General features: G+C 35.3%; 1 protein-coding gene across 6 annotated transcripts in view; it reads left to right on the forward strand.

Moving 5' to 3' along the window:
• l(3)L1231 (zf-C3Hc3H domain-containing lethal (3) L1231) overlaps positions 1-16,068 on the forward strand; it is a 71,455-nt gene that overhangs the window by 27,012 nt on the left and 28,375 nt on the right. For all 6 annotated transcript variants that reach the window (XR_013019598.1, XM_076474917.1, XM_076474918.1 and 3 more), the window contains 4 exons: positions 7,510-7,591; positions 7,986-8,213; positions 13,508-13,608; positions 14,120-14,253. Coding sequence is in view for 5 of the 6 variants with exons in the window: in XM_076474917.1 (XP_076331032.1) it covers positions 7,510-7,591; positions 7,986-8,213; positions 13,508-13,608; positions 14,120-14,253 (545 nt within the window). In the remaining variant the exon portion in view is untranslated. The remainder of the gene's footprint in view (positions 1-7,509; positions 7,592-7,985; positions 8,214-13,507; positions 13,609-14,119; positions 14,254-16,068) is intronic.

Raw genomic sequence — 16,068 nt, forward strand, 5'->3', positions numbered from 1 at the left:
CTTTGTGTAACACCTTGATCTTCATAGTTAATTTGTGTAACACCTTGATCTTCATAGCTTATTTGTGTAACACCTTGATCTTCATAGCTTATTTGTGTAACACCTTGATCTTCATAGCTTATTTGTGTAACACCTTGATCTTTATAGCTTATTTGTGTAACACCTTGGTCTTCATAGCTTATTTGTGTAGCACCTTGATCTTCATAGCTTATTTGTGTAACACCTTGATCTTTATAGCTTATTTGTGTAACACCTTGATCTTTATAGCTTATTTGTGTAACACCTTGATCTTTATAGCTTATTTGTGTAACACCTTGGTCTTCATAGCTTATTTGTGTAGCACCTTGATCTTTATAGCTTCTTTGTGTAACACCTTGAATCTCCCGAGTGAATATCAGAATCTTTTATTGACTCTTTACAGTTTATTTGTTATTTTCTCCACTCTGACTTTAGATAAATCATAAATGTACACTAAAACAAAAAGTTTGAAAAGATGAAATAACATTAATAATACCATTTCTCATTGTATTGACTATAGTATTAATTAAAAAGTTCTAAATTGTTTGTTTAAGCATTTCTAACTGTTCACCTTTTTCTTTTAATTTAGTGGTTTTTCATGTGCAGCTGGAACAGTAATTTTTGTGTAAAAAAAACATTTAATCCCAATAGCAATCTAGTAACATGGGAAGTACAAAACTAGGTCATGTTGGCTGTAGATTTTACTGAAGCTATATTAAGCCAAAAATAACCCAAGAGAGCCCAAAAATAAGAAGTTTGTTTTCAGGGCATTTTTTTCACTCTTGTTTCATTTACCCACAAGTAGTGTTTCATTTTGAAAATATATTAAGAAAGAAATACATGTACAACAAAAATTTGAAACATACTTATTCACTGACACTATAGTTATACCTTGACATTGGCTTTGCCTGTCTAAGCATTGTTCTTGCATACTTCGGTCTTTGATAGCCTACCTAAAATGCCCTTGGAAATCTCTAACTTTCTGTGTTGTGCCCTCTGTTTAAGTACTATATATAAGCATCTCACTCAGGTAATGTAATTACTTTTTGACAAAACATTGCTCACTGTTTTCTCTGACAAACTGCTCTGTTTAGTTCTGTTGTGGATTGCAATTTTCCTGTCATTTTGCAGATTTCCATATAATTATAATTTCCTTATAATAATATTAAAAGACATGATACTTGTGGGTATGGATTCTGATATTACCATTGTCTGCATGGTAGCTAATCTAAACCTCCCCTGTTCCTCCTTTATTATTTAGCATCTCATTATGGTCAGAGTGTGGGAGGAGTCACTCGTAGTTGAGGCAGGTTGTGTTTGTATCCATTGGGAGATGTAGACATGGGTGTTTTCTCCTGAGGCTTCAAGTTACCTTTTGTTGATTGTGGTTATTCTGTGGAGAATTAAACTTTGTGTTTCTTATGCCTTTTTTGCTTAGTCAACTTCTCTCTAGTTTGGATTTTGGTTTGTGAGATTTGTCTTGCTTACATTGACTGCTTATGTTTCTTCTGGTGAAATACCTTGGTGAAGTGAGTTTGTGTATTTGCTATAACATCTGTGTTACATATGACTTTTTGTCATTTTGAAGTTTGCAGATGTCCCAGATCCCTTTGCTTTGTGAAATGACATCACTTATTTGCTTTTGTTATTGTTGACCTCTAGACATTATGTGGCTCTAGCAGCTTACTAGCTTCAGACCTTAGTTTCAGGGCCCTTTCATTTGAGCTGTCTCAGGTCAATGGCATCATTATCTGCTTAGGTGGTGGTGAGGGGATGATTTAGAGTGAGTATTGAGGGACACCTCGTATTCCTTCACTGAAAATTTGTGGGTACTTCAGGCTCTAGTATTGAAGTTGATCTTTCATTCAATTTTCCATCTTCATTATCCTCTCAATTTGTGATATTTTCACCCCTCCTGTTGTATCTGACTTCAATCCACTGGATCTTCCAGTCTTTTTATCAGGAGCAGTATCTAAGGTTTTGAGTGGTGGTTGGTTTGGATCACTCCACCAGTAGAATTTATCTATATATGTTGGGGCTTGTAAGTTTAAATGTCTAGTGACACTCTTTCCCAAGTTTCATCTCTTCAGGAGTGAGGTATGAATATTAAAAGTAACATAATCCAGAGTATACGAATGGATGATGTATTTTCATTCTACATCAGTAATTTAAATCTTGCTGTCCAACTGGTAATAATGCAAGGTATAGATCTCTTGCATGGGAATATCCTCATTAGTCATTTCCTCAGTTCCACACTGGATTCTGTAACTTACTGTCATAGTGTTGTTGTTTTCAAAATTTGGCTCCTTTACTATGGAGCTTATTCCAATCCTATCAGTTTTTTTGGATTGCAATTTTCCTGGAGTAATGAATTTCATAGCAGTTTGTCAGTCTCAGCTCTCATTTTCTCCTGGTCAAATGAATTCTCCATTGTAAGGGTCTTTGATGGATTTGCTCTCATTTTGGTCCTACAGTGACCAATATTGGCCACTCATTGATATTCTTAGCTATAGGCTTTGGAGTCCCCAGTCCCTCATCTTCAGGCATGGATGATAGATACATTCAATTCTGATTGGATGGGATTGCACATTTATGTCTTTCTCTCAGTTCATTTGTTACTCAAAGTTATGGCTGTGTTTCAGTCCTCTGTTTGTGAGCTGTTACTAGCCCCAGATTGACGAGCTTCATCACAGTTTCCTCTTTTACAGTATGTTCAAGTAAGTCCATCTCTGCATCTTACTTTTTGAATTAAGGCATCCTCAATCCCATATTCTTCCAAGCTCATTGGGGTTTGACATATGAAATTGCCTGGGGTGTGACTCATAAGGAGTTTGTACTTTACCGTATGTGTGCTCTCGGGTGGATTGAAATATTTTTTCTGAAATTTAATTTCCAATAGTGTGGAAACATTGCTTCATGTAGTCTCTAGTAATTCTGTGAAATATTATTGAAATTTATAATTATTCTGTGATACCCAATGCTCTATAATACTGTAGTATTTTGTTATACAAAATTTCTGATGGAATACTACCTTATTCCATCAGATTTGTTGATATAAATCATACTGGTACATGTTTGAATCCTGATTCATGAGTGGTTATTTTTATATCTTTGAGAAATACAAGATTAAAGTAATGCAACACAAGTTTCCTTTTTTTTCAGTGCTTAAGTACAAATTAATTCAGTCCATTATTTCATTTAATTCATTAGGTTGTTTATTTAGCTTCTTATTGATGCTATAGTTCTATACTTTATACTATATGTTACTGTGTGCTATTTTGATCTGTACATTGACTGCGATTGAATACTGGCTTTGAAGTGACACCAAATTTCTTGTGCTGATGTAACAGTAATACTAATTTTGTAAATTAATACCATAGTTCTGACACCATGGCTTAGGAAGTGAGAACATGGAACAAAACAATATGTCCCATTTTTGGTACACCTGAGGAGTTAGACTGTCCAGATGTGATACAGTATTACATCTTAGTACATCTCAATATAAAGAAGGATATAAAAGAACCCCCTTTTAAAGAAATACTAGAGACAGTGGCCAGATATATAGAGAAGGTGTGGGTGAAACTTTCACTGCTTGCTTTGAGTCATGATTGGGTTTTGTAAAATATTAGAAGCTATTGTGATAAATACAGAAAAATTATGAAACCAGTAAAAAATGAGTAAAGTGACACTTACAAAGTCAAAGAATTCCAGGAACAAGCCGTAAAAAATATTTTCAGCAATTGTTCCCTATGTATTCAGATTTCACTGTGTGTGACTGTGCTAAGGATTGCAAAGTGCCAAAGAAAGAACAGGCTTTCCTCTTATACCAAAGAAGTGACATGATTATAGGCTCTGTCAACACCACTAACCTCTACTAAATCCAGAACATTGCTTCACCATGTGTAAAGTGATAAAACACACAACACAACCAAGATGGAATGTGATGATAATGGACTGTGTGATAATGAAACTCTCCCTGAATCTGATAACAGTACTGACTCTGTATTACCAAAGTCTGTTTGTAGAGAGCTGTGGAAACTGTTGATGAACAAAGGCCTTCATCATCAAATGCCAAAAAAAAACTCAGGTGAGGTTGTCATTAACAGCATTTGTAGGATCTTGCAAGAGAACAGGAGTATCTGACAGAGCAGCTTCTGCTATAACTAGTTCAATGGGAAAAGGAGTGTCCAATACAGCATCTTCTACAATCGCTAATGCATCAGGACAGGAGTGTCTGATACAGCATCTTCTACAATCGCTAATGCATCAGGACAGGAGTGTCTGATAGAGCAGCTTCTACAATCGCTAATGCATCAGGACAGGAGTGTCTGATAGAGCAGCTTCTACAATCGCTAATGCATCAGGACAGGAGTGTCTGATAGAGCAGCTTCTACAATTGCTAGTACAACAGGACAGGAGTATCTGATACAGCAGCTTCTACAATTGCTAGTACAACAGGACAGGAGTATCTGATACAGCAGCTTTTATAGTCACTAATGCTACAGGGCATGAGTGTCTGATAGAGCAGCTTCTACAGTCACTAGTGCAACAGGACAAGAATGTCTGAACAGCAGCTTCTACAGTCACTAGTGCAACAGGACAAGAATATCTGAACAGCAGCTTCTACAGTCACTAGTGCAACAGGACAAGAATATCTGAACAGCAGCTTCTACAGTCACTAGTGCAACAGGACAGAAGTATCTGATACAGCAGCTTTTATAGTCACTAATGCTACAGGGCATGAGTGTCTGATAGAGCAGCTTCTACAGTCACTAGTGCAACAGGACAAGAATGTCTGAACAGCAGCTTCTACAGTCACTAGTGCAACAGGACAGGAATATTTGATACAGAAGACTCTACAATTACTAGTGCAGCAGGACAGGAGTGTCTGATACAGCAGCTTCTATAATTGCTAGTGCAACAGAACAGTGGTGTCTGATACAGCAGCTTTTACAATTGCCAGTGCAGCAGGACAGCAGTGTCTGATACAGCAGCTTCTACAATCACTAGTGCATGTATAGAAAATGTATGACTAATTACAAATAAGTATAATGGGAACAATGATATGAAGTATGTTCTTCAACTGGTGGCAGTGGTGGCACCAGGAGGGGGGGGGGGCTTAGGGGGCTTGAGCCTCCCCAAATGAATCAGCCCCCAATATTGTTACCTACATATATTCATAAAATATGAAAAACACAATTGTCGTTGTTGCTTAACAATTAACATCAAAGAGACATAGATCTGTAGAACTCAATATCTTCATTAAAACAGAAGTATGTGTCATGTGTCCCATAGCAACGTACTGAATGCACTGAAACTCATGGGCTGTATTGCTGCTCCCTGTGTAATGCCATTCTATCTTGAGCTTCGACGAAGATTAGACAACCACGTAACTTTCAAATTACAACAGATCATCAGGGATTTTACTTGATAAACCAAAGGTTTCACAGGTATTTACCCATTAATTTCATTTATCTTTTATTGAAAAGTAAAACAGAGCATGTATGTATAAGTGTATTGTGTATAGGTCAAAACTATGAAGCATTTAGCCAGTGTTGTGTCCTCTGTGGGATCATTTCGCATTGTGTATCAGCCATTCAAAATTTGCTGCCAATCACCAGAACAGGTGCATTGTTTTGAAGTAATTTTGACTGTAAACACAACATGATGAAAGATAGTTAGTCTGACAGTAACCTTACTTTTCCTCAGAGTGTATTAACTTCACATGGGATAATTCGTTTCTGCTGTGTGAACTATGTCTTTATATTATATTTCTTTTGATTTGTAGCTTTACTCTTAATGGTATATTAAATGTTCAATCTAAGCTAATCTTGATTTTTTTTATTATTATGTATTACCTTGGGTGGAATTTGGGTGAGCTTCCTCTTTTACATATACACATATTTTCATAAACAGATTATTTCTCATTTGTATTAATGAATTATTAACCAGGGTATGAGTTTCCAATGAAAACTGCATTGAAAACACAGTTCAAAATAGCACACCTTTCTGAAATGTACCTTGGTATTTACATTATTATAATTTACCATCTATACTTCATATTGATGGTATTTTGGGAAGCCCCTCCACAGTTTACCTCATTTTCCCTCAACCCTCCCTCCCAAACGAAAATATTCTGGTGCTGCCACTGACTGGTGAAACAGTAAAGTATCCAAGTATCACTTTTGTGATACAACAGTTGTGGAGTACCATTTGGCATTACATGAGGAACATGGATGGAAGTATTTAGGACACACAATACCTGTGTTTACCTTCTTTCCTCCCCTCAAAGAAGCAGCATTAGTGACAGCAATAGTGCACATGTCAAACAATTGTTTATATCATCTAAGTGAGTTGCTTGCATGCAGTACCAAGATAGAGGGAGCCTTGATGTGGGTGGAGAGATTTGGAAATTAGATATTTTCAAGAGCAGATAAGTAGGGTATGAAAGACTGGAGCATGCAAGACCAATATTTATACAGGCAAAGAAGGAATAGCTATAGTGTTAGTGGATGGTAAGTATTATTGGAAATACATTTTCATTTTGTGTAAATGTTGATATGTTTGAACTGTTTGACTTCAAGGAAAGATATCTTGATGTTCTCCCCCTAAGCATTATTGAGTTTCACAACTGTCATTGTCAACAAACATATAGGTTTCAAATACACATTTTAGAACACAGAAATATATTAGACACTAGAACAGAACGAGGTTACTTTAGTAATTCAGAAGTTTATAATAATTCATGAAAGGATTAAATATGAAATGTGGAGTGTCAGTTTTTCTTACTCTGTACAATATCTGTTTATGTTTGATTCTTTGTGGTGTTATATAAAACAAGTGTAGAGGACTAATCAACAAAATACTGTGGGTAGAAAGGCTTGCATGTTGTTATTTTCTGTTTAAATGATGATGTATATTCTGTTGTCTATACAGTTAAATTGTTGCTAGGTGAAAACATAGAACAAACTGGGACAATTAGTTATGTCAACAGAATGCTAAATATACTCAGGTCTGGAGATTGACAGTTTATGGACATGATTGAATAAATTATCACTCATTCCACTAACCACCTTACGAGAATCATACCACATACTTCATATAAACCTGTCAAAAATCAGTTTAAGCTGACCTGAGTGATACTCTGAACTAGGCACCTGTGTTTGTTCCTTGTAAATACACAACTTAATTTGTATGTAAAAGTGTTATGTCTTTCATCCAGAATATTAAATATTTTACTTATATATATATACATGTATCATCTTTTGTAAAGAATTAGTTTTAATATATTAATCACATAAACTACACCTAAGGTTTGGTGCAGCCTTATGGAATAGTAGCATTGTGGTCGGTGAGCTTATCCAGGTTATTGTGTTAAGGTATTTTGTTTGAAAAACTACCATTTGTTTTGTGAAGTTAATTATGTTTTAAAAGAACAAATAATTAGTTTACTTTTATAGATTGATACTGTACATTATTATTCTAATCTAGCATTTGAAGATTCAGAAAGTGAAGAAGAGTCTTGGAAGTGTCAGTTACATTGGTTCTATTCATGGAATCGAAACAAAAATAGGTAGGTTTGTGTATTACAGAACATTGAGAAGACTTTCACCAGTGTGTAGAAGTTTTTATGCTCTAAATTTCATTATGGTATCTGTCAGTTACTTGACACTACTACTGTTTCATTTTTTAAACTTGTTGTAACATAATCATAGCTTATGCTGTGCATGTTCAAATTTTGTTTTGTTTTAACTGGAGTGTGTATTTAAGTTTATATAAATTATTTATGAAATGATTTTAATTCTAAACATATTTATTTATACATGAAGGTAATGTAAACATTTGGTTTTATCCAAGTGAAGTTCCACCTGATTGTTAAACATTTGTTGCTGTGTACAGATTTCTATTATTTCAAAAGACAGAGTATATATCATTAATGTATTGTATTTGTACTGTTTTCATTACAGGCACACTGAAAGCAGCACTTTTTCAAGATTGGTTCAGCAGTCTCAATTAAAAAATGAAGTACGTCGTCATTATTTTTATATCTGTCAAGTACACAGTTTACAGAAAGAAGAGAGATTGCAGCAGATAAAGCTTGGCCAGTGTCTTCTTGAAACAGCTCGCCACTGTCCAAATAGAACAGCTCATGTTTTGTTAAAAGATCTGCATCTTTTACCAAAACCACGAAAAATGTAAGATTATGTTATGTAGATTATAGTGTCGTAGTTTAATATCCTCAGTTGTGTGGATAGCTGTTCACTTTAGTTAACTTCAGAGTCGTTTAATTTGTTAGACACTAAAAACATTTGTAATCCATGTTAATTCTATCAAAAAAAATAGACAAACCATTTTTATAAATGTGTTAAAATTTATCAAAGTTTTTAAAAGCTCAAATGGTTCATACTTTTGTTTAAAATAGTTAAAAACTTTCTACACTTTTAATATGGCTGAACTTTGTGCTTGGTCAGTTATACCATTATACTCTAATTGTAAAATAAAAAAACCAAAATCTACACTTTGATAAAATGATAAAGTAATATACATGTTTATAATGAACATAAATTTGTGGTATTTATTTTTCTTTCAGGTAATTGTTTACAATAAATTATTTGTATAATAATTGAAATAATTTACAAGTTTATACCTCACCTTTCAAAACAAGATGGCTTGATTTCTTCATACATACTTGAGTTACTGTACACCTAAAAACGTGTTGTAATGTGAACTAGGCTAGTAAATGATCATCATGCAGTGATAACTCTCCACCAGTAGGGGGGTGACACAATCTTCTTGCATAATAACTCTTCCCTGATCACTTCAGTTTTTTTTAATTTATTCTCTTCATCAATATTGTTTAGAACAGATGTATTCTAAAGTTGTCAAACAAGTACTTGAATTTGAATTAAATTTATTCCCTTTTTTCAATATTGTTCAGAACAGATGTATTCTAAAGCTATCAAACAAGTACTGAATTTGATTTAAAATTATTCTTTTTTTTGATATTGTTCAGAACAGATGTATTCTAAAGTTGTCAAACAAGTACTTGAATTTAATTTAATTTTTTTTTCAATATTGTTCAGAACAGATGTATTCTAGAGTTGTCAAACAAGTACTTGAATTTGATTTAAATTCATTCTTTTTGATATTTTTCATAACAGATGTGTTCCAAAGTTGTTAAACAAGTACTTGAATTTGATTTAATTTTTTTTTCAATATTGTTCAGAACAGATGTATTCTAAAGCTGTCAAACAAGTACTTGAATTTGATTTAATTTTTTTTTCGATATTGTTGAGAACAGATGTATTCTAAAGTTGTTAAACAAGTACTTGAATTTGATTTAATTTTTTTTTTTCAATATTGGTCAGAACAGATGTATTCTAAAGTTGTGAAACAAGTACTTGAATTTGATTTAATTTTTTTTTTTCAATATTGGTCAGAACAGATGTATTCCAGAGTTGTTAAACAAGTACTTGAATTTGATTTAAATTCATTCTTTTTTTGATATTGTTCAGAACAGATGTATTCTAAAGTTGTTAAACAAGTACTTGAATTTGATTTAACTTTATTCTTTTTGAATTGTTCAGAACAGATGTATTCTAAAGTTGTTAAACAAGTACTTGAATTTGATTTAAATTTATGCTTTTTGATATTGTTCAGAACAGATGTATTATAAAGTTGTCAAACAAGTACTTGAATTTGATTTAAATTTATTCTTTTCGATATTGTTCAGAACGGATGTATTCTAAAGTTGTGAAACAAGTACTTGAATTTGATTTAAATTTATGCTTTTCAATATTGTTCAGAACAGATATATTCTAAAGTTGTCACACAAGTAATCAAATTGAAAATCAAATTTCTTTTCAATATTGTTCAGAACAGAAGTATTCTAAAGTTGTCAAACAAGTACTTGAATTTGATTTAAATTTATTCATTTCTTCTTTATTGTTTAGAATAGGGTTGTTCCAAAGTTATTAAAATTAAATATGAAGAAAAGAAGAAATTTTAAGTGAAATTTAAGTACACTATGTGTGCTAATATTTTACTAGTTGTGATGAAATTTAGCATATCCCTGTGATACTTAGAGCTCTTTTTCCTTTCTCTTCGGGCAAAGAGTATAACCTTGAAATATATTTTCAATAGATACTCACCCTTGCACATCTTCTCACCTACTTTTCCCTGTTAGGTTAACCTGACTTAATGGGAGCTACCGTGCAAGGAGGCTGTGTCACCCTCCTATTGGTATAGGGCTGGTGTCACATGATGCACCTTGCACAAACAGAATTCAATACATGAACTAAAATTACAGAGGTAGATATAGGTAGCCATTAGTGTACAGTGGTGCATTGCTGGCCAAAATCTTAAGGCCAATGAACATAAAGAAATAATATGCATTTTGCATTGTTAGACTCAAATAATTATTTGAGTAGAGATTTGAAAGATTAAAATAAGAAAAGGGAAAATAAAACCAAAAAACTTTTAGCATTTAATAGGAAAATATGAACACTATGAAATTAGTCTAAATACTAGCTGGTCAAAAGTTTAAGACTATACTGAAAGAAACGTTAATCAGTAAATGTAACGAAATTTAGCCATTTGTGTTCAAGCATTAGTGTTGTCAACATCTCCCACTGACATCTCCATTACATTGGGTAAAAACATGGCAAGGGCTAAAAAGTTGACTGAGTTTGAATGTGGCAGAATTGTCAAGCTCCAAAAGCAAGGTCTCTGTCAATGTGCCATCACTGGTGAGATTGAGTGTAGTAAATCTGCCGTTGTAAATTTCTTAAAAGATCCTGAGGGATACGGACTGAGAATTTCAAGTGGTCGGCTCAAGAAAAGTTTGCCGGCATTGAGCAGGAGGATTTGACAGGTGGTCCAGCAAGACACCAGCTGATTATTGAGCCAGATTAAGGCCCTTATGGATGCAGAATGCAGCTCAAGAACAATAAGATGGCATATACGAGAGAAAGGCTTTAAAAACCGTAAATGTCTTCAAAGGCTACACCTCCTTCCACACCACAAAACAGCTCGGTTAAACTTTGCTGAGAAGCACCAGACATGGGATGTAGAAAAGTGGTTTAAGGTTTTGTTCTCTGATGATAAAAATTTAACCTAGATGGTCCAGATGGCTTCCAACATTATTAGCATGATAAGGATATCCCATCAGAGACATTTTCTACATGACACAGTGAAGGAGGTTCCACCATGATCTGCGGTGCTTTCTCCTTTATGAACAATGGAGCTTCAGGTTATACAGGGGCATTAAACAGCAACTGGCTACATTGGCATGTTGGAGAGAGCATCCATATTGACTAAAGGCTATCGCTTGTGTGGAAATTATTGGATCTTTCAGCAGGACAACGCTGCAATCCACAATGCCTGCAGAACAAAGGACTATTTCATGGCAAAAAACATGATTCTTTTGGACCATCCAGTGTGTTCACCCAAACTGAACCCCATTGAAAATGTTTGGGGGTGGATGGCAAGGGAAGTCTATAGAAATGGACATCATTTGCAAACAGTGCATGATCTTCGTGAAGCCATCTTTACCACTTGGAATAACATTCTAGTCAGCTTTCTGCAAATGCTTATATCGAAAATGCCAAAGCAAACGTTTGCAGTTATTCTCAATGATGGTCGTGCAACTCATTACTGAGACCTCTCGTTGGGCATTTCCTACCCTGTTTAGGACTTCTTTTTAGTATGGTCTTTTGACCAGTTAGTATTTAAGCTAACTTCATAGTGTTCACATTTTCCCTATTAAATGCTAAAAAAGTTTATTATTTTCCCTTTTCTTATTTTCATCTTTCGAAGCTCTACTCAAATAAGTGGTTGAGTCTAACAACGCAAAATGCATAATTTGTCTTCATGTTCATTGGCCTTAAGATTTTGGTCAGCAGTGTATGTATCTTATGTATCTAGCAGAAATGTAAATAGAAAATGCTAACTTTCATTCAACTTTACATGTTTGTGTTTTGTTTTTATTTCAATAAACTTTTATATTTAAAATGGACATACTCTCTTTTATTTAAGCCATCACTGCAGCAGGCACATTTTAAGTCTTTAAATGTTTATTCAGTTCACTGTATCAGAATCAATACTGTTTAGTAAATAAGCTGAATTTTCCCTAGCTTCTGTGGTGATTGTTTAGTAAATAAGCTGGATTTTCCCTAACTTCTGTGGTGATTGTTTAGTAAATAAGCTGGATTTTCCCTAGCTTCTGTGGTGATTGTTTAGTAAATAAACTGGATTTTCCCTAGTTTCTGTGGTGATTGTTTAGTAAATAAACTGGATTTTCCCTAGCTTCTGTGGTAATTGTTTAGTAAATAAACTGGATTTTCCCTAGCTTCTGTGGTGATTGTTTAGTAACTAAACTGGATTTTCCCTAGCTTCTGTGGTGATTGTTTAGTAAATAAACTGGATTTTCCCTAGCTTCTGTGGTGATTAGTAGTAAATAAGCTGGATTTTCCCTAGCTTCTGTGGTGATTGTTTAGTAAATAAACTGGATTTTCCCTAGCTTCTGTGGTGATTGTTTAGTAAATAAGCTGGATTTTCCCTAGCTTCTGTGGTGATTAGTAGTAAATAAGCTGGATTTTCCCTAGTTTCTGTGGTGATTGTTTAGTAAATAAGCTGGATTTTCCCTAGCTTCTGTGGTGATTGTTTAGTAAATAAACTGGATTTTCCCTAGCTTCTGTGGTGATTGTTTAGTAAATAAACTGGATTTTCCCTAGCTTCTGTGGTGATTGTTTAGTAAATAAACTGGATTTTCCCTAGCTTCTGTGATGATTGTTTAGTAAATAAACTGGATTTTCCCTAGCTTCTGTGGTGATTGTTTAGTAAATAAACTGGATTTTCCCTAGCTTCTGTGGTGATTGTTTAGTAAATAAACTGGATTTTCCCTAGCTTCTGTGGTGATTGTTTAGTAAATAAACTGGATTTTCCCTAGCTTCTGTGGTGATTGTTTAGTAAATAAGCTGGATTTTCCCTAGTTTCTGTGGTGATTGTTTAGTAAATAAACTGGATTTTCCCTAGCTTCTGTGGTGATTGTTTAGTAAATAAACTGGATTTTCCCTAGCTTCTGTGGTGATTGTTTAGTAAATAAACTAGATTTTCCCTACTTCTGTGGTGATTGCTGCTATGATGTCTTTCCATTTTTCTCTATCATCTTTAGTGAAATAGTTGACTTACGGTATGGCAGTATATAGAAACATGCTGATAAATGATATAAATATTATGATTTATTATCCAACGTCTGTACAGGGATTTTAAAACAAGGACCTTATTGTGTATTGGCCACAGTAAATGAGTTAAATGTCCTTGTGTGTCTAGTTTCTACTGAGTTGATGAAGTAAGATTTTTCCATTGAAATAGATCTCTGTATTTTGAATATGGTTTTTTAGGTAATTTTGTGTATGTGTGTGTGAGCATATATAACCAGAAACCATACAAATAACAAATCATTGTTTTGTTTTTCTCTTTCTCTTAGTATGAAATCTGTTAGTTTGGAGAAAAGGGTATGTTGTTATCAGCATGAAGGTACATCTTGTTCGCTTCCAGCTTTGCCTTACACTAGGCACTGTGTCAGACGTATCCTTTTTTATTGTTTCAAACTAGTAAATCCTTGGTAAGTAAGAACATGGGTGGGACTTCCACACCTAGTTCATGAGTGCTGATTCTCTTGTAAACCTTTTTAGTTTATAAAAACTTGAATAAAATCCAAATTAATAAAGGCTTTTAGAATAATATAATTAAGGCTCATTTTTATCTTTTTGATATTGTTATAGTTTTGTGAAGGAATTAAAACAAACCAGAAACCTTAATTTAAATGTTTTGAATCTCTACTGTTAAACATTATGATTTTTTTTATATTTTATTATAGTATTTGACAAGTATTTCTTTTGATAAAAGAATCTCACTTCAGTAAGTATTTTTTTGATGATAAGAAACTGAAATTTTGATTTATAACAGTTATAACTTATCATACACACCATTAAAACTGAAAGTTTTCATGAAGTATATACCATTAAAAATTTAGTTATTATATGTTTTAGGCTGTTGTATAAAGAGTGCTTGTGCTTGTCTTTAACATGGGCACCAGACATAATGTACAATGTCGATCAGTTACTTTTTGAACACTGCACGGGGAGGTTTGCAGATAATACACAGTGTTGTGTACCTGCTTTTGATGTGACACATGAATTACCACTTTGTCCAGAACATGCCAAGAAAAGAGTAAGTTTTGGTTCAGTTACAGCTGAAATTGAGTAAACTGGTGAATAAAACATGTACACAATTTCGATATACTGTGTGATGGAAAGTTAAAGCAGTGAGTCACTTTTGGGCAAAATATATTTAGACCATATATTTTGGAGGTGGATTAGATGGATAGTGAAGGAAACTTTATTACCAATGTATAACATTTCAACAGTTAACTTTGTTATTATCATCAGATAAAGTGAACTTGTCAAAACATTGTACATTTGTAATAAAGTTTACAATGTTTCAGAAGTTAATTTTTGTCATCATCAGGTAACATGAGTTGTTAAAATAGTGTACATTAGTAATAAAGTTTACAGTGTTTCAACAGTTAACTTTTATCACCATCAGGTAATGTAAACTTGTCAGAATGTACATTAGTCATAAAGTTTACAGTGTTTCAACAGTTAACTTTTATCATCATCAGGTAATGTAAACTTGTAAAAATGTACATTTGAAATAAAGTTTACACTAGTCCAGCGGTAAGTCTACGGATTTAAAACGCTAAAATCAGGCTCGATTCCCCTCGGTTGGCTCAGCAGATAACTTAAAGTGGCTTTGCTATAAGAAAATACTCACACTCACTCGTAATTAGAGTTAAGTAGGTGTATTGTCATAAACAGTTGCATTAATTTACATTGTATACATTGTTTTAGAGATACTAGTATTGTAGGAAAAAGGGTTAGAATTTTACTACTGCTCTTTGATAGATTGTTCACAATGTTTACCCACCTTACATCTTACCATGTTTACCCACCTTACATCTTACCATGTTTACCCACCTTACATCTTACCATGTTTACCCACCTTACATCTTACCATGTTTACCCACCTTACATCTTACCATGTTTACCCACCTTACATCTTACCATGTTTACCCACCTTACGTCTTGCCATGGTTTGCTTGCCACCTTACGTCTTGCCGTGTTTTGCCCGCCTTACGTCTTGCCGTGTTTTGCCCGCCTTACGTCTTGCCATGGTTTGCCGCACCTTACGTCTTGCCGTGTTTCGTCCGCCTTACGTCTTGCCGTGGTTCGTCCACCTTACGTCTTGCCGTGTTTATCGCGTACGTCTTGCCGTGGTTTGCCCGCCTTACGTCTTGCCGTGGTTTGCCCGCCTTACGTCTTGCCGTGGTTTGCCCGCCTTACGTCTTGCCGTGGCATCCGTCTTACGTCTTGCCGTGGCAATCCGCCTTACGTCTTGCCGTGGTTTGCCCGCCTTACGTCTTGCCGTGGTTTGCCCGCTTACGTCTTGCCGTGGTTTGCCGCAGCCCGTCTTGCCGTGGTTTGCCCGCCCGCGTCGTACCGTGGTTTGCCCGCCTTACGTCTTGCCGTGGTTCGTCCGCCTACGTCTTGCCGTGGTTCGTCCGCCTTACGTCTTGCCGTGGTTCGTCCGCCTTACGTTTTGCCGTGGTTCGTCCGCATTACGTCTTGCCGTGGTTCGTCCGCCTTACGTCTTGCCGTGGTTTTGCCGCCTTACGTCTTGCCGTGGTTTGCCTGCTGTACGTCTTGCCGTGGTTCGACCACCTGTACGTTTTGCCGTGGTTCGCCTGCAGCTTACGTCTTGCCGTGGTTTCGACCACCGCGTACGTCTTGCCGTGGTTTGCTCGCCTTACGTCTTGCCGTGGTTTGCCGCCTTACGTCTTGCCGTGGCAATCCGCCTTACGTCTTGCCGTGGCCCCGTCCGCGTACGTCTTGCCGTGGTTTGCCCGCCTTTACGTCTTGCCGTGGTTTTGCCCGCCTTACGTCTTGCCGTGGTTTGCCCGCAGCCCGTCTTGCCGTGGTTTGCCCG

Source organism: Tachypleus tridentatus, chromosome 13, assembly GCF_004210375.1.
Source record: "Tachypleus tridentatus isolate NWPU-2018 chromosome 13, ASM421037v1, whole genome shotgun sequence".
In the NCBI taxonomy this organism is placed as follows: domain Eukaryota; kingdom Metazoa; phylum Arthropoda; class Merostomata; order Xiphosura; family Limulidae; genus Tachypleus; species Tachypleus tridentatus.